We start from the raw sequence: 20,395 nt of genomic DNA, 5'->3' as shown, positions 1-20,395 counted from the left end.
AGGATGAGAGATTCAGGAAGTGAGAGATTTGGTAAGAAATCTCCAGTTTTTTTTAAAGCGGCAATCATTTACACTTCAAAATCAAACTGTTTGCAGTGTAAATTATTGCCGTTTTAAAAAAAACCCTGGAGATTTCTTACCAAATCCCCTCATTTTCTGAATCTCTCATATTATAATATTTCCCCAAAATGCTGGTCCATAATGTTTGGATTTGTTCTTCTTTTTCATGTTTGGAGAAGTCTGTGCACAGTAACCGTGGTAATGAGACTTCATGAAGATTGAAAATCAGGCTCTTAACCTCATTTACCCTTCATCTGCCCATAGTCGTAGGATCGCAGTGAGATTTATGATTGTGCTGCTGCGTGTCATGCTGAACTCTCTGCTTATCTATTAATCACACCTTGCTGCGTGCATTATATGCACTGACTGGCATCAGACTAAACTTATAGTAGATATCATTTCCATCAAACTATAATCATAAAAACAGTATGATGGGTATGTTAAGCAAGTGAGAGGCCAGAACATAAAGAGTTAGGCCAGATGTATGCTTGTCTTGCACTTATCAAATAAGTTTCAAACCAGTAGCAGCCATATATTATTAAGACTGGTTTGTTTTTCCTACAACTCTCTCGTGTGAGGAAATCTGTCTTCATTTTTATCCTTGGTGCAGCTGTGCAGACAGCTACTTGAGTGATGTGGTCATACTCATTTCACGTTAACCAATCAAATCTGGCTGCCTCTTCTGGGGTCACTGAAATTGATTGCAGCTGAAATGGGATATATGATTTGAATGGGCTTGAAAACGGCATGTCTTGTATGTATATCACGTCGCTTGAGCCATCGATACATGCATCTCAGTGATTGATACTCTTGTTATTCAAACTGCTTCTACTTCTAGAGTCCCTATATACCTATTGAGTTCTAATAATCATGGATATAAATCTTTTTTTCTGTGAATAATAAGCTTCTAGAAATAAAATCTATCAGCAAAAAATGTTTATAGTACTAATCTATATTGTAATATCAATTATGCATTAAAGAAGAACAAAGGTTTGCACATACTAAATTAATGTTTTGAAGTTCCCAATAGCGGTAGGTAATAATAATTTCCTTATTGTGCAATGGGCTAGAACGGACATGGGGTAGATTGCCCTATAACATCAAATAATTGAAAGTTTCAATTGGTTTTAAAATTATGACTGATATTCAGTTACCTGCAGTAATTTACAACAAGCGATTGTGTTTCTGGGGATATCCAATTCGCTCGGATAAGCTGTCACAAAAGTCCTGAAAGCAGCCTAGCTCAAACAAAAAATTACCTTAATAGTGTTCATTCTAGCACCCGCCATCTTTGAAATGCAGTTGTTGTTTTCCTGCCTGGGGTGTCGCTGTCTGCTTTGGTGTTTCTAGTACAGGTCTGGTTTACATATCAGTGCTGATATACAGACCACACTGTGCTAGAAGCTTTACAGCAGACAGCGACACCCCAAGCAGGGAAGAGGAACTGCATGGGTTTTCAAAGATGGCGAGTGCTATAATGAAAACATACATACATGTTGAAAAATTGCAAAAAAAAAACCCCATCCGTTTTCCGCTCCCGTTGTTTCTTCAGAGATAAACAGAGAAATATAGTAATTTACCGGGAAAAAAAAAAAAAAACTCCTAACCCTAATTTAGAATATATACTTATATTAATAGTATATTTGTTCTTATTTTTTGTTTGCCTTTAACAATGTAATAATGAATTTGTTTTTAGTCGAGAACATCTTCTCCTTTGCAGAATTCATCGAGGAATTGGCATATTACTGTTTTTCATAAGTAGAATATCATTAGCCGAATAGCAAGCAGATGGATTGCCACCAGCCTCCTCACTGAAGTAGTCTGATATATTTGGCTTCTTTGGGGAGTTCACTGTCATTTATATTGTCACAATGTCTGTTTTAATATTTACTAATATTAAAACAATATTTTCACACAACTAAGGATATGTACGTTGCTTCATGTACATAAAAAGCCACATTGCTGGTGGTGTACAGCTCTATTATTTGACATTGATGTATTTGACATTGCCTGTTGCAAGACTGCTAAACAATAACCATTTCAGTGTTGGTATGTCACTGACGAAGTGACACAGGAAGATCTGCTGCATCTGCTTACATTGACGCAGTACAAGCTGGATATATATCGGTTGTGGCTTTGCAGAGAAATGCAGGATCTTTGGTGGATGATCTGTTTGTGGTTGATGCTCTGCACAGGCTTCCCCCACAGTATACAATATCCCTAGTGTAATGCTGGGTACACAATGGGCAATTTGTGTCACTACCGATATTGTTTACTATATCGGTGATGTAGTGTGTGACCGATATAGCATATACACACTGACTGATAACAAACGATAGTGTGCATAAATAACGATATTGAGCAGATGCATACCTCCCAACTGTCCCACTTTCCGCAGGAATGTCCAATTTTTGGAGGACTTTCCAGAGTCCCACCCGGGGTCAGCATTGTCCTGCACGGGGGCAGTTGGGCGTCCTCGCTGCCACCCGCAGGGCAGTGGTGAATAGACTCTATGCGCACAGCATCTATTCCCGCAGGCAGAGGGGCAGCAGTGGCAAAAGAGGGTGTGGCCTTGTGTGAGTGATGCGATTTGATGCCCACGCCCCCCACAATTTTATTATTCCACCACGCCGTAGTGGATGGTAGGGAATGAAATATCGCCTGTCGACCTTTTGACTGTCAACCTTCCCATTGTCAACCTAAAGTTTGTGTCGACCTTAGCCATTTTGACCTATCTCAGGTGTCAACCCTCAGTGGTCAACCTATGCCCATATCCCTTAGCTGGGCATCCTTCCATTGTATGGGCTGGCACATCCTATAGTTTCTCCAAAAATTAGTCACATCATTGGGGTATGGGGCACTGTAGTACCATATTTCCCAGAACTGGTATGTAATACTTTATTTTTATCTATTTAGTATTTTATACACCTATTTTTGCTAACTTACGGCACTTTCCATATACCCAAATAGCTAATTAAACAGGACAGCAACTATAGTTATTTGAAAACACAATCAAGTATACTTTCTCTTTTATGCCCCTTTGCCACTGCAGCTCAAAAACTGTAAATTGCAGATTTTTCAGTGCAAAATACTGTTTAAGGCTGCAGTGGGAAAGTGCCAGAGTTGAAATACCGTTTAAAGTTAAATGGTATTTCAACCCGTTTTAAAAGCAGAGTCCTACACAGTAAAATAACGTTTTTGAGGCAGTGGGAATGCCTGTTAGTGATAACAGGCTACAATTCAGTGATAGGTTGTTGCCTGTGTTCTGACCCTCCCCACAACCAGGAAGTTTGTGGGGAGAAGATTGTAGAAGAGTGCACATGTTTTTGGAGCATTGCTGGTGATATTTAATTAATCAAACAGCAGAATGTAAGGAGCTGCAAGACCCTCTCACATGCTGAATCAATCAGCATTACAGCAGAAACAATGACAAAATCCACAGAAACATGTGCTCTGCCAGCCATGGTGATTGTAGGGATGGCCATCGACCATCGATGATTCGAAATCATCGATGATTCGAAATCATCGATGGTTCATGGCCGATGCCGAATACTTTATCCATCGATGGGGGAGAACCAGATGTTTTGCTCCGCCCCCCGACACCCGCGAAGCCCTGCCCCCGTGTTTTGATTGGCCCACAGGCCAATCAAACAAACATAATGGATGACCATCGATATGTAAAAATATCGATGGTCAACCATAGCATAGTTTAGCACTATCGATGGCCAGTTGCAGAATTGCCATCGATGGCAACCATCGATAACGATGGCCATCCCTAGGTGATTGCTGCACTAATCCGTCCTGGCCCCTCCCCCTCCTTTTATACTGTGAAAACATCATAGGTGTGTGCCTTTTTAACCCTGAAAAGCCCATTTAAAATGACAGGCACTCATTTCTGCTGTAAAAACGTTTTGAACAGCTTAAACGTTTTACCTGCAATGGGAATGGTACTTAAATGGTATTTAAAATGGTAATCTGCTGCAGTGGGAATGTTAATACCGTTTTAAATACCATTTAAGATTACCAGTACTTTAAACGGGTCTGCAGTGGGAAAGCAGCATTATTCTAACATTTAAATGTATACCAAAAAAAAGGACATTCCTGTACCTTCTGTCTCCTAAGATGTCACCGCACATATTTAAAGGTATTAATATTGGATATTACAACAAAATGGTTGCCAGCAATTGTCTGAAGGCAGCAGGTATCACATCCCACAGGCCCTTCTATGTACCTGAAGCAGAACAACTTTCATTCAGGGCTTCAAGCAGTATTTGCATGTAAAAAAATCTGCTTTATTCACAGTACATTGGTTATGAGCTCATTAGTGCTGATTTGCATGGAGGCTGCAGCCACAGGTGTATATTGTGTGTACATGCAGATTCAGATGAGTACCTTCTCACCCGCACTGGCCATTTTCCACTGAATGTCGACAAGCTGTCTCTTTTTTAAATCAGCACAGCTACATCAAGAAGGTTTCCAACAGAGCCAGATTTTCTAAGGATCTGCTTCCTTTAAAGATAAAGACGTTCAAGTGCTGTGACATCGCTTAGTCCTGCAAAGCCTGGTGCTTTTCTGATTTTGATCCCAGTATTGGCCTGTTTGATTTATTTCTGTCACTGAAGTCATGAACCTTTGTTGGGAAAAAAATGTCCATTTTCTTTGACTGTTTAGAAGAAATACAGCAAGGTATTGCCTTCCTAATTATTGTATCGACAGATTTTTTTTCTAATATCGACCATTAACCATTCTTATACAATATAATAAAAGGCTAACCCTGCTCCTCATCTCTACGGGGGGAATTCAAGCCACTAGATGGTGTCTGGCAGAGCAATTTAAGTATTGCATCATTTTGCTGTGCACTGACCTTACTGTTCTGATGATCTACCATTTTTAATGGTAAGGGCAATTCCAACAAAAAGTGGACATGGGTCATGGAGAAAAAAAAGTTGGATATTCAAAATATGAATATCCCTGTGCATCAGTCATAGTCTATGGTATTTTTAAAAATCTGTTGGTAACAGTGTGTCACATGACATGCTGCCATTTTGTCTTATTTCAGTAATGGTTACAGACACTGATTGTGACAATTGATTAGCTATTGCTTTTTTCTGAAAGCAAGGGTAAGAAACTTGGATTATTGTAGCAAATAACACAAGTTGAGGACATGTACTGTAAGAAACTATATGTTGATAATCAGTATTTCATGTGGTTTTATGTTAGTGAAAGAGTTAAATGTGGCACATATTAAGTGTTACATCCGTTGCGTTTTTTGGTATTTTTTTCAATATTTTGGTTTAAAAGATGAGTAAATGCATTATATTTACCAGATCTCTAATGGGTTATGAGAGGATTAAGAATTTCTTTGACATTTGTTCACAACATATTACCTTTTGGCTGTTCTGTACTGTAACCTATGTAATATGCTTAACGTAACGGACATAACATAGTTTATGTTACATGTGTTACATTAACAACATACGCCCGTTAGCTGTTATTACAAGTTAGCTTGCTTATCCCAGATGTATACAAAAAAGGAAGCTATGACACCTGTAGAAAGAATGAGAAAATACAGAGCCAAACTGAACACAGAAAAGGCTGCAGAAATAAAGAAAAAAAAATGTGGAAGACCAGAAAAATAGGAGGTCAGAATGGACGCTTGCCAGAAGGCGAGCAGAAGCAGTCAAATCAAGAAACAGAATGTCAGAAATGTGAAAACGCAAAAGAGAAGGTGTTAATCATCCGACATTAATTGACAAGAGTCCCTCAAGTCACATGTGTCAGCACAATCCTTCCATTATTAGCTGCTTAACAAAAACAGTAAAAGCCTCACAAACAGTACATGTGATGGACACCCTGCAGGTATCATAGCTTCCTTCTGTGTATTTCTCTCTTGCATATTAAAACCACATGTGGCAGTATTTCGGGGCAGCACCGATGGTGTAATGGTTAGCATTACTGCTTCACAGCGCTGAGGTCATGGGTTCAATCGCCACCATGGCTCTAACTGTGCAGAGATTTTATATCTCCCGTGCTTGAGTGGTTTTACTCCGGGCACTCCGGTTGCCTCCCACAATCCAAAAATATACAGGTATGTTTATTGGCTTCCAACAAAATTAACCCTAGAATGTCTGTGTGTGCGTGTACATGTGGTAGGGAATATAGATTGTAAGCTCCACTGGGGCAGGGACTGATGTGAATGGGACTATTATTTGTAAAGCGCTGCGGAATATGTGTGCACTATATAAAAAAACTGTTAATAAGTAAATAAATACTGATTATCAACATATCATTTCTGACCGTACATGTCCTCAACTTGTAGTCTATACTACAATAATCAAAGTTTCTTACCCTTGTTTTCAGAAAACCACAATAGATAATCAGTGGTCACAATCGGTGTCTGCCTTTATAACCATTACTGAAATAAGACAAAATGGCAGCATGTCATGTGACACACTGTTACAAACCGATTTTTTTTAAACTACTATAGACTAGAACTAGACTATGGGGGGTATGCAATCCAGGATCACGGCTCTGAATCCATCCTGACAGCTGTGATCCCGGCCTGTTTTCTGTTTGCCGACAGCAAATCGGCAGACTGGCTTCAATGTCCCGCCTACCGATCGGCGAAAGGGAGCGTGGCCACAAAAATGGCTGTGATGTCGATCTACGTTCGGAATCGCAACATTCCTCGGCAGAACATGCCCGACAGCTTTAAAAGTCTGTCTCATTCTGCCTTGAACCCTTTTCAATGCTGTCGGTAAAGACCGCATTGAATAGGGCCCCTCTGCTAATTCCCCTGTCGGAAATAGCGGCGGACGTTTACATACCCCCCCTATGACTGATGGACTGGGAAATTCATATTTTGAATAGCCCCTTTTTTTTTCATGACCCTTGTCCACTTTTTTGTGGGACTGTCACTGATATAAATGAGAATGGAGAGTTCTGTGTTCGGGTGATGCATCCAGCCAGAGGTGGGTGGTTATGGCCAAAACAAGATGATGAGATATCGTACCCATCTGCAAACATTGTTAGAAAGGTAAATGACCCTGTACCAGTTAATGCAAGGGGCCTTTTTTAATTTCCTGATTAATGTATTTGATAGTTACATCCGTGACTATTTTCTGGGTACATCCGTTACGCATACATTCCTTTTAAATATTGTCAAGGTAATAAAAAAACTTTCCTGAAAATTTTACTAAAACAATATGTGTGGTGTTTGCTTTATTGTTAAAAAGCATGGAATAAATATTTGTTGTAGTTTCATAGAAATCAGACATGTATTTTATTTAAGAAATTACCATGTCCTATCCTGGTTACATCCATTACATTTAAACAATGAATTGATTTATAGTAGTCAACAATGGTGAGGCTTGTTCACACTTCATATTTTTATTTTGTGTGCATTTTAAATTTGAAGCAATCTAGATGTTTACCACAAATATTGTATCTGAGAGTTACATCCGTTACGTTGGAATTGCCCGTAACTAGTAGTAAGCTATAATGATAACTGACAATTGCTGCTACACAGCCTCTTTCGAAAGAAAACCCTTCTGTAGAGTTGTGATTTTTTTGATGTTCTACTATTACCAGTCACCTATATAACACGGAGAAAGCTTACTTGCAGACTGAACTGAGTTTATTCTTTTGGAATGCAGCTAGTCAATTCACCAAGGGATTGTGCACATACAAGTCTTTTATGTCTGTCTTCCATCTCTGTTGGGCAAGAGAACAAAGGCAAGAAGGAAACTTGCATACATCTTTGTTCTGTGTGGAGAGACCTCCCATTCAGCAGGGGATACCGGCAGCATGCGGGAATAGAGACTTTCTCGATTCCCCTGTTTGTTCTCTAGTGCACTCCTGCAAAGCATTGCACAGGTAACTCTCCATAGAACGTAAGGTGCTACTGCTGTGCAGGAAAGTTCTTAAACAAATTCTACATAAATAGGGAAGTAGCTATGTGAATTAGAAAAGGAAGTGCACATGTGCTAGACTATAGTAAAATACTTGGGGGTGCAGCAGTTGTTCACAGCATTATATTCTTCATTAGCTGTCTCAGTGGAAGGGAGAGCTGTAGTCCCAGGTTATGTTATATTAATCTCCATAATTTAATAGCATACATCGTGAAATTACCAATTTGCGTTAACTCTACATCCTGATCTGTAGTTTTTTTTGTATTCTAAAATTAAATTTCCCATAAGTGTAATTAAGAATCTCTTCTTAGCACTACAGAGATCCAAGATAACACCATGTTCTGAATCCTCGGGCCCCCCTCCTGCTCACTGTAGTTGGTCTTCTTATTGTCTGCAATAAAACTGTTTTAGCGTAACCTAGAAATGGGGGCTAAATATGGAAGCATTTTGTGCACTTGGTGCTGAAGGTTGATCTGGGTGCTAATGCCATATATTGCTGCACATTTCAATATTATGACCACTTCATGTTTCTGCTTTTAAACTGTACTTTCAGTTCTGCGCTTTTCAAGGTATTTTACTTTGCAGAATTGATAAACGAAGTAGGTTTTAAAATTGTTGATTTTCAGAATTTTACCAGCAAAAAGGGAACTTTTTATTTAGATGGAAAAAGTACAAAGAAAAACATGCTGTCGGAGGCATTACACAATTCACAGGACCTATAATACACTTTATTTGGGGAACGGCTCTGGGGACCATGATCTGTGAGCCTGCACATACTTATTTTCATGTCTGGAGCAGAAACACCAGATAAGCCTTCCCTGCTTACTCAGAAACTGCAATGGCGCAGGCTACCAGAAGCTAAGCCGCCCGAGAATACTTGCGTACCTACAACTTACTGTTATGTTAATACTTCACAATTACTTACAGAACAATTTGACTTCTAGTGAACACCAGTATATACATTTAAGTTTCAGAACCGAAGAAATGTAGATGATGTCGCCTCTGTCATCAATTTCCTGCTGCTCTAGTTGTGCCATGTGATTTGGCCATTTGACCCGGGCACTGAGCAGATGCCTATTTCTGATGTGCTTACTTATATATGTCACCTACTTTAACAAAGATATGGCTGCTCAGCTCTTGGCCAGACTTGTCTGTGTATTGGCACTGTCCATGTTATTTACATTTATTGAACAATACCGCAGACAGCTATATTTGACCCTACAGCTATATGAAATGCTTGATAAAAAAAATGTCAGTTTATTCATTATTTAATTGTGTGTGTGTGTGTGTGTGTGGTAAATAAGCGAGTGAGAGACCTCGGTTTTAAAGTCAATAAGTGTGTATGTTTATCAGCTGCATAAATGGTATCCATAGAATCCCCTGGAGTCCTGTAGGCTTGGCAGCTATGCTCTATATGTATTACAATCAGGGTACGCTTGGCTAATATTAATCAAGGCCACAGCAGTATCAAGTGGTTTTATTCATGACTGACTTTTTATGAGTAAAGAGTACACTTCAGAGACCTGCAACTATCTGGCAATAATTGCACTTTGTTCGTTTCCTCTTGAAGGTCCTCAGATCAATTGCTTTGTGCTTAACTATACTCAAGCTGTTCAAACATTTCCCTATGATTATGCAGTTGGGTGTGTTTTACTGCTGCTTACCAGCCTAGTTTAATTCCACAGATAGTCTTGTCCCTCATACAGAGAGAAAACATATTCTGTGCCAGGATTGGCACAGAGATTGGTAACTCTGCTATTAACTGTGCCATGCTCCTACTAATCCCCAATGGCAATCTCACACGTGTTACCATGCCATGGCTACAAAGGCACATGCAACTTGCCCTAACGGTATTGATCATAATGCTTCAGCAGGCTTCAATTCTTAATGGTCCTTTCATCCCAGATTTAGTGAGACTTGTGTTTGACAGCATTGGTCATTATTCATTAATTTATTTATTAACAGTTTCTTATATAGCGCACACATATTCCGCAGCACTTTACAGAGTATAGTTGAACATTCACATCAGTCCCTGCCCCAGTGGAGCTTACAATCTATGTTCCCTACCACATGTACATGCACACACAGACATTCTAGGGTTAATTTTGTTGGGAGCCAATTAACCTACCAGTATATTTTTGGATTGTGGGAGGAAACCGGAGTACCCGGAGGAAACCCACGCAAGTACGGGGAGAATATACAAACTCCGTACAGTTAGAACCATGGTAGGAATCAAACCCATGACTTCAGCGCTGTGAGGCAGTAATGCTAACCATTACACCATCCGTACTGCCCCATTCATTTCTTAGGTGATCTTAAGAGAATTTCTCTAGTGAACATTTTAATTTCATCTGTTTTAAGTTTGCTATACATATATTTTTAATTAGGGGAAAAATATATATTTTTTTTATGTTGTTATATTATAAAAAATCTACAAAAACAAAACAAGATATTACCGATAGGGACGTGAATGAAAAAGATTTAACCATATAAAACAAATTTGGGTACTCTTTACCTAGCACGGCGCCCATCGCGGTCATCGCGGGCATTGAATGCACTAAAAAATCGGGTGCGACGCGACCGACGCGATGCCCGCGATTTCCCATAGGGACCAATGTTAAATTTCTCAATTGACCCGATTTTACTGTTCAATGCCTCAATTGACCCGATTTTTCCATAGGAATCAATGTTAAATGGCCCACAGAGGCCAAATAGCCACCCTGAAGTGTGAAATGGCCCCCACAATTGTTAACGCCACCCCACGATCAACGTAAACCCGAAGCGTGGCGAGCGCAGCGGTACGCGTCCTACGACCTTTTCACACCCCCACTATCCACGTCGGCGTGGAGTTGAGAATAGAATAGTGTGGCCCGAAGCGTGGCGAGCGGACGAGGATACCTGTGAAGCCCGCGAAGGGACGCGTTTACCTGTGAAGGTATCCGCGTCCCCTCGCGGGGCTCGCCACGCTTCGGGCTCGGTGGCTCGCTGCGCTCGCCACACTATTCAATTCTCAACTCCACGCCGACGTGGATAGTGGGGGTATGAAAAGGTCGTATGACGCGTACCGCCGCCCCTCGCGGGCTCGCTGCGCTCGCCACGCTTCGGGTTCACGTTGATCGTGGGGTGGCGTTAACAATTGTGGGGGCCATTTCACACTTCAGTGTGCCTATTTGGCCTCTGTGGGCCATTTAACATTGTTTCCTATGGAAAAATCGTGTCAATTGAGGCATTGAACAGTAAAATCGGGTCAATTGAGAAATTTAACATTGTTCCCTATGGGAAATCGCGGGCGTCGGTCGCGTCGCACCCGATTTTTAGTGCATTCAATGGCCGCGATGCCCGCGATTTTTTTACCTACGATGCCCACGATCAAAATCGTGGGCGCCGTGCTAGGTAAAGAGTACCCAAATTTGTCTTGTATGTAGTGTAGTATTTAATATGTGTTATCCTATCAATTGAATAGCACATCACATGTTGTTAATATGAATGGTATTGCTATCCCTCCAGAAGTCCGATATTTGCTGCAACAGATAATTAAGGTATACCAAGCTTTGGAACTTCTGACTGACAGCCTCAATCTAAAAGGCTTGAGGCTGTAATGTTATTAGCACCGAATTGCGGATATTTATCGAAGCATCCCCTGTGTGTATGTGTTCACCTTTTTACGTGAAGATTATTTTTATACATATTTTCTTATCCTTCACTTATGGAAAGAAGGCACTAACCAGTGCTTGAAATGTAGCAAATGGTTTTGATGCTTCCTTTATTATTAAAATAATATATCAGAAAAATATGTCAATATTTTCCCTTATGCTTTGGTTATAAATGTCTAAATAAGTGCAGTGTTCCCTACAGACCGCTAACCTTTAAATCAGGATGCATATAAATAACAAACGCTTCATGTTTGCAATGCAATTATTGTTCCTATACAAACAAGCAGCAAACATCTGTACTAATTCCATGGCAGATAGCAAATATGTATAAGAATTTAAATGACTTCTATGGCAACACTAGAGACACCCGGTTGTATAGTTAGCTCAGTGCACAACCAATGCTGCCAAGTGCTTAGATACCTTTCTGCAGTTTAGCGCAGTTAGTAAAGAAGGCAATATTGGGGTGCACAGCACCTCTGTAGTCAGTAACCGTTTATGTAAAACATTCTGAATAGGCCACATACTGCCACAATGAGATGGAATAATGATAGCAAGCTCAAACAACTTGTGCTTCTTGGTTGTTGCTGAGCTACACAAGGTAACATGATCAGCACACGGCTAACTGTCTGCAAAAATGATTAACTTCTTACAAGGCAAGAACAAAATCAGACACCGTGTTATTTAATGGAGATAAAATCGCTTTTCATCATGCTTGGATTACCAAACTGCTGTCCTGTGTGCAATTTGGCCTTTAGAGAATGGTGGCAGTGAAAAGGGTGCATACACACCTTGTTTTTGACCCCCTGAAGTGGTATCAATCTCCCTGAAGAGTCTAGCACTCCCTGATTTCACCTATTGCATAGTAGTATGCAGCCATTACATTTTTATGGGGGATAAAAAAACGAAATCCGAGATATATATATATATATATTCAAATGGGATCATCAGTGCCATTTCCTTGCATTGATTATAAGGCACAATGATCCCCATGGCTACTTGCATTTAGCTTGTGGCTACTATATCGAACCACCTGTATAACACAATGTATTAACAAGTCCTGACACGTATTAGTGCCTTTTATTCAACAGGTGCAGCAGATCTTACTAACTGCTTCGGGCCTCTTCTACATTGGGCTGTAAGTCATTTTATGACACGCCTCTCAGATGTAGCAGTACATGTCTGCGCTTTGGGGCTGCCACCTTCAAAACCTTCCTGAAATACTTTTTCAAAAGTATAGTTTGCATTTGCTGGTTATAAGGCTAATAGTGGGGGGTGGTTTAAATGTGGCGGGACTGCGCATTGCTGCTGCTTACTTGGAATGCTCACATATGGCTATGGAGCAGGAGGAGTCTGGTAAAAGGAGATGCCATCTGCATGCCTGTGTGACCCTATATTGCATCCAAGTATGTCGCATCGAATCACATGCGACACCATTAGTGAACCCTGAGGTCCCTTGTCACTGAGGTCTGGAAATCCTTGTGGTAAGACGGAAACCTTGGCTTTGGCACTCCCAAAAAACAGATGGGATACAACTCCATTTTTTTAAAACGTCAGGCATTGCCACCACCTCCCGCCCCCAAGCTGCTGCAGACTTGAAGTCTGTAGCCATAAGGTGTCTGATGATGCAGCATATGTGCAGACCTGTGTTCTTTGCGCATTTGCCATTAATACATCATAAACTCTTGATTAAATTACACCCAGTTTGCTACCAACTCTAGATAAGTCCTATGTGTTCATATTTAAAAATGCCCTCTGCTTTGAAATAAAGTTGAGTCTCTTACATAAGGTATGCATTTTGCTGTGTTATTCTGTATACAAAGTCACATAAGATACTAGTAATGTGAAAAGATGGGTACACACCTACAGATTTATCTGTCCAATCTATCTGGTGGAACCCAACATCTGAAGATTATTAAGGGGGTGTTCAATCACCTGCAGCCATCTCACGATGGGGGAGATGGCTGCGGGGCCCTATTCAATGCTGTCTTCCCCAACCTCATTGAACAGGGTATCTTGGCAGAACAAGCCCGACTTCACAAACAGTCGGGCTCATTCTGCCGCATGACATTGAATCCCGTCTGCTTTTTCTCAGTCGAGCAAACCGAGAATGGGACCGGGTCACTGCTGTAGGGCCAGCTTGACAGCTGTGGCCCATGATTGAATACCCCTCTTAGAATTTAATATTTGCTTCTAAAAAATAGAAAAACAGATAATGGTTATTCAGACTAATTGGTTATAGCCAATTGATTTAATAAATGTATTCGAACAATCATATTTACCGGTTTTCCAGCTTTTGGGAACAAATGGTTGATTGTCATTTGCTCTGAATTATTGCCAGTATTTTGTTCCCTCCAGACAGATTGGACAGATAAATCTTTATGGTTCTCAGACTCTGTGCCCTGCTGAGGCACCCTGGGTGCCAGAAGGCTCTTGCAGGGGTGCCTCAGGTTGGTGGTATAGGACCAAATTTAAATAATCTTTGTTCAAAGTGATAGCCAAAACCAGTACTAGTGGCTACCAATCACAAAACCTCTGCACAATCCGAAGCACAACTGTACACCATCACCATTTACCTTTCAGCTGCATACATGTCCCAGTAGTCAGTTTGTTACTAGTGTTAATGCATGATAAATTGCTTGTTCTGCTCTCTTAAATTGTAGAACATCAAGGAGGGAACAGCAACTTTGACTTTTATTTGACCTTTTTTTTTTTATGCACTTTCATGAATGCATTTATTGATGTGTTAACTGTGCCAAAAAAAGCAGGTAGGTGTGAATGAGCTATAAAGGTCTTAAGTTGTTTAGTTTATAAATTAAACTGCCTTCGCTGATGATTTTGTGATAGCAATGTATTGTGAATTATTATTTATTGGAATTTGTTTTTATATATGCTCTTTATTTCTTTCCCAATAGGAAGAAAATGCAAATCTCCCTCAACCTGGTAAATTAGACAATAACATTGTTCCCAAAAATGAATTCCAACCAGTGGTGCCATGGCCCCGTGTTGAGGGTTTAGAGGTCGACCTTGAGTCTATCCGCAGGAAAAATAAGGTCCAAAATGAGCAAGATCGTTTAGATGGGAAGGCTAATAATCAAAAGAACGTTGTGCAACGAGAGTTTCTGACTTTTAAACCTCAGAAGCATGTGTATCCAGAACCAGTGGTTCGTCCTGGAATTCTGGGAAATTTTGAACCCAAAGAACCAGAGCCTCAAGGTGTGGTCGGAGGCCCGGGAGAGGGAGGAAAGCCATTTATTTTGGGTTCTGACTACAAGGAATCTGTCCAGGCTAGCATTAAAGAATTCGGATTTAACATGGTTGCCAGTGACATGATCTCATTAGACCGAACAATTAACGACTTGCGCCATGAAGAGTAAGTATATTCTTTTTCTATCTGTTTCCAATCTTTTGAGGTAGTTACAAAAATAGTTTGCAACCTAAATTTTCATTATAAAGGGTTTAGAATGTCTGTAAGTGTAATTGAAGCTAAGGAAAGTAATATTTTAGCCAGCTTCTCATCCGCTTTAAGTAGTACACACATATATTGGTTTTCAATTATTTATATAGACCAGTTGCTTTTTCTTTCATGAAGTTCTACTTTGTCCTCTGTATAAAGCTACCAACTTGTGGTCTACAACTGATGAAGTAGTTTTGCCATATCTTGAAGATAATATGTAGAAAGCCATAGGTTTCCTTCTTCTAACATTGGATACTCATTAGATAGTTTGAACGATGTGGCAAATTCTGATGGAACAGGACTTTAAAATCATACAAATTGTCCAGTCTGTATTGTGTGCTTCTGTGAGTCCTACTTACCTTTTTATGGTCGCTATCGCCACAAAGATAGACAAGGCATGCACTGTCTATCCTGCTAGATCATGGGGCTTTGCCTATAAACAATAGACAATAAACAATCAGCACACATATCACTGTGTGCATCTTCAGTGTGCCGCGATGTGTGCTAAGCGATCATGCTTAAGCACGTGGTTCAGCAAGAGAGCCCGGGTCACCCTGTGTGTACGAGGCTGTACATTCAATGGTGAGCATTGTCCGTGGCAGAATTTCATGATAATCACATAACTCAGAATTTGTGTAAAAGTATTATTACATGTATAATGTGTAGACATTATTGTAAATAATATAGTAATAATAACTAAAGCTAAGAGGTGCATCTTGCAGCGCAATGGGAAGATAACCCAGTAGAATGCAAGTTACATATCGCCCGGTCATACGCATGTTAGAAATCTGGGATTGTGTTGAAGTTGACAAAGTAGCAATAAAAATTTCCCACGTGTTGAAAAGGAAGACGCCTTCTTCTCCTTATCAAACATTGTCTCAACCCAGTCCATTCGCAAAATAAAATTTAAGTTTTGCTTTATATTATTTAACATTAAAGAGTTGGGTGTATCAAGTTTTGTAAAATGGTCTTCTTTGCTGCAGCACTTATGGCAAGTAACAATTTCCTACTTCCTGGAGTAAAGGCCCCCATACACTCATGCAAATTCTCATATGGAGAAGTTGCATAAGATTTCCCTTTAACCACCCTGGAGCTTCCCAGGTGGCAGGATCTCATGCGATATATCGCATGCGGTCCTTTTGCATGTGATATATTGCATGAGATCCTACATGTGATACCATTCACCACTGCCAGAAGGCTGTCTGATCCCACAGATTCTTTGTGCAGCAGGTCCGATATCCGACTCCGATGCACATGGGACAGGGCATCTGATCGTGTCTGATGTCAAACACGTAAGATTTGGCCAGTTTCACCCATATTCTCGACCCTATCCATTGGAATCAGGTGAAAAGTGTTCAAATCGCCTGCAACATTTAGCAGTCACGTCCAATGTGGCTTGATAGGAATCCATTTTATATTGACTTAGCATGTCAGAGCGTGCTGTGGGTGATCAGTTGGAGCTTCAAAAGTGCAGTGCTTTTCCACAGACGATCACAATTCATGAAAATGTTTTCTTCCAATTTTTGAATAGTTCCTACTTTACTTTGTGTTAAGTTCTACAGACTGTGTTTTATAAATGACCCAACTTCGTAGCCTTGCTTCCATCAAGCTGTTATCTGCTACTTTTACAAAGCATTCTACATTTTTGGTTCCAGTGGTTCTTTTACGTAGTTTAAGTATATTTGACAGTGAATTCATATATTTTAAATCCCAGCTTACTTCTGATTTACACTATATCACCGTGGGAATAAGTATTCAGTGCTCTTATTGCCTTTTAAAAATAAATGTCTCAACCTGATCACTCTCCCCATTTATTGTATTTTTATTAAATCTATCGCTTGCTGATATACTTACATTCTTGCAAAGCAAATGAAAGGTTATTCAATATTTCATAAAATGGGCAAATGATTTATATAAATAGAATTATATCCAGTAAGTGCGTACCATCTAAACGAAACTATCTTTAAATATACATATTTTATTTGGCCTTTGCACAAACCTTGCCAGTATTTCATATCAAATAAACATGATCAATGGAAGGGGGTATCCTCACAGAATTATAATACATCTGCTAACCATTTACAATGATCAGATCATTTACTGTGTGATTTTATGATTCACAATAGAAAATGACACAATTGTTGCAGGGAACCAACAGCCTTGGAATAATAAGTTACAAATCAAACACACTGCCTGTAGACAATGTAAAATAGGTTGTTACACAAAAAATATCCTTTTCTTTCATTAGACATTACAGCAAAGCAGAGCCTTCGTCTCCAAGCCTGACATGCTGTGTGTTGTAACAGTACTTTGCCCTGAGCGCTCTTCAACCTCACCTTAACTCCATTTTTTCAGAGATACCACACACAGGTTTTATTTGTTTGTCAGGTTCTTAAATAGAAAAGTCATTTCAAAGAGATGTTCAGAGGGAACACAAGTGACTTTACCAGCCAGAGAGCATGCAGAGCAGCGATACTAGGGAAATTAGTGCAGCCTCAGTGACGCAAACTGTCCTCATATTTTCCAGAGCTGAACGTGCGCGGTTCTGCCTTAAAGGCAATGGCCACAAAAGTCATAAACAGTGTGTGAGAGTTCTAAAAATGTATCTTTATGGCCTTGTGTATAATACAGTAAGGTTAACCGCCCTGGCTAGGTAATAAAGCTGCGCGGTAAGCTGCCTCCATTTCATCAGTCTTTTGTTTTTCATATTCTGATGCAGATGACATGACATGACCAGACATTTTTGAGAGGTTTTGTATGAGGTGCATTGTAACATGCTATTATTAAATGCCCAACCAATGGGGGAATTCACTAAGGCACGGGGTTTGCCACACTGGGAATGGCTCTGGGTTTCTTTTAAGGACCTATTCAATTAATCAGCATTTTCCCCGCATGGTAATCCAGGGGTTAATGCATGCTGTGCCACGCTTGCTAACTTGTAGCTTTTGCACAATGTACTGGAATCTATAGGTTTTCCCATGCATTGAAATCAAGATATGTATACTTACCTGTCCCCTATCTAGATTCACTCTCTTCTGCATTCTGTCCGCCAGTCATCCACATGTATCTCCGCTTTCGCAATCTCTGATTATTGTAGTTGAGAAACTAAAATCTGGGGAATACTGTCTATGCACTGGAAACGAGCTCTCCAATCCAACCAGAAGCCTTAAGCCGGTTATACACTAGACCAGTGGTTCCCAAACTGTGTGCCATGACACCCTGGGGTGCCTCAGCACACTTGCAGGGGTGCTCCGGTTCGGTGGGCCAGGACCAATACAAATTATTAATGGTCAATGTAAAAGGCATGGTGGCTTCTAATATTATTTATTTATTAACAGTTTCTTATATAGCACTTATATTCCGCAGCGCTTTACAAAGCATAATTGAACATTCACATCAGTCCCTGCCCCAGTAGAGCTTACAATCTATATTCCCTACCACATGTGTACACACACACAGACATTTGAGTTTGGGAACCGTTGCACTAGGAATATGTAGTCTGATTCGGCAGATCGGAGCGACATATATGTTCAAGATTTAAATGTTTAAATAAGTGTTTTTTTAATTAAGGAAAAAGAGGAAATTTGGACATACCAGTGACCCACTACAACATCCTGTCAGATTTTACCTGAATACCATTGATCTGTGTTTTATATTATAGGTTGAATATCCCTTATCTGAATTGCTCGGGATCAGGAGCATTTTGAATAAGGGATCATTTCGGATTTGGGAATATTTTTTAATACCCACCTGGCGATCCCTAAACGTCCAAGTTGTCCATCGTCCATCCCTGGTCCCACTGATGCATTGCACGTGTGACATCATGACGCATTATATTAGACATTTTATCAATCCATATGCCTATTATTATCATTTTGTTTAGACTACCATAGTGCTTTCACCACTTTAATTTCTAGGAACAGAAATGCATGTATTTGGTAAATCATAAAAACAAATTGATGATTTAGATGCACTTATTTTTCATGTGTTGCACTTTTACCAATACACTATTTTCTAGGTGTAAAACATAATAAACTTGAGAATAAGCTTTTGGATAGCAGATGTAGTATTGAGCCCATAACAATTAACTATTCATCGTATTTGGAATTTATTTTTTAAGGTTTCAGTTAGCTCATAAGGAGTAATGGAGCTCCATAATAAAGATAGTTATAGAAACTAAAAGATTATGTATAGTATCTGTAACACATGAATTATTTCTATGCATTATCATTGCATTACTGTAGGTGTTGGCATATTTTTTTGATCTTCTTTTGCTAATCAGCTGGTTATTAAACCCTGCTGATATCACTGGAATAATTATATATAAATTATATATAATCTAGTAACTAGTCTGTAAAAACAGAACAGTACTGTCAATGCTAGCATCTGTGCGTAGCTAAATGAAGCAGCACTTTATTTGTTCCGTCAGGTGCCATCTAGTGGCCATTGGCGTGCATAAAACACGAATCCCGCCCCCATAGTGGAGGTGAAGATCAGTGTTGGCGAATATAGGAACAGATTTATAGACAAAATAGAAAAGGCAATTGTGACATAGTTATTAAACACCAGGCTAAATTTCCGGCAGGCTAAAAATCTGCATTTTTTGCCTGTTTTGTGGGCAAATTTGACTCTCCCTATTCAATCCCAAAATGCCAATAATTGAATACTGATTGACGAATTATTGACGATTTTTCAGCTGGCCTGGAAATTCATCAGGGATTGAATACCCTCCATCATAGCAATGCAGAGTGTGACAATTTCCACATGACTACAATATCTTACCTGTAAGAACAGCAGTTAGTACTCACTCGTACTCCTTCAAGGTCACATTCTTTCTGGCAGCTGATTACGTCTTTATAAGTGAATAGAAGGCAATGCTGCTTTTCTTGTTTTGCTATTATCTTCAAAGTTTTTGTATTTGCCTTTAAGTGTATCTATAAATAACGTAATGGTGTGGCTAATTTGTAAGAATGAACAAGACCTTTTGTATAATGGCCTTTATTCTGGGGGTAGGGGGCAGATGTGATATGTGCAGAGAGATTTGGATGAGTTATTTTGTTTCTGTGCAGGGAAAATACTGACTGCTTTATTTTTACACTGCAATATAGATCTCACTTTGAAGTAAAACCCCACCCAAATAATCTAATTCTTTCTGCACATGTAACATCTGCCCCACCTGCAGTGCACATGGTTTTGTCCATTTGAGAAGGAATTTGCCTTTACGAGTAAACCAGAATAAGGGCCATTGCGTGCTTTTCATTGTTTCCTAAGTGTGCGGACTGTGGCAGATAATAACTATATATTTCATTCTATGGTGT

At 39.8% G+C, this 20,395-nt stretch overlaps 1 protein-coding gene across 2 annotated transcripts in view; it reads left to right on the top strand.

Annotated features, from left to right (window-relative positions):
* Positions 1–20,395, top strand: part of GALNT7 (polypeptide N-acetylgalactosaminyltransferase 7) — a 159,440-nt gene that overhangs the window by 28,680 nt on the left and 110,365 nt on the right. For both annotated transcript variants that reach the window (XM_083170900.1, XM_083170892.1), the window contains one exon: positions 14,536–14,993. In XM_083170900.1, the coding sequence (XP_083027026.1) occupies positions 14,536–14,993 (458 nt within the window). The remainder of the gene's footprint in view (positions 1–14,535; positions 14,994–20,395) is intronic.

This window comes from Crinia signifera, chromosome 1 (assembly GCF_055691185.1).
Source record: "Crinia signifera chromosome 1, ASM5569118v1, whole genome shotgun sequence".
Taxonomy (NCBI): Eukaryota; Metazoa; Chordata; class Amphibia; order Anura; family Myobatrachidae; genus Crinia; species Crinia signifera.
Note: the sequence above shows the minus strand (reverse complement) of the source record. Positions and strands in the feature narration are given on the sequence as shown.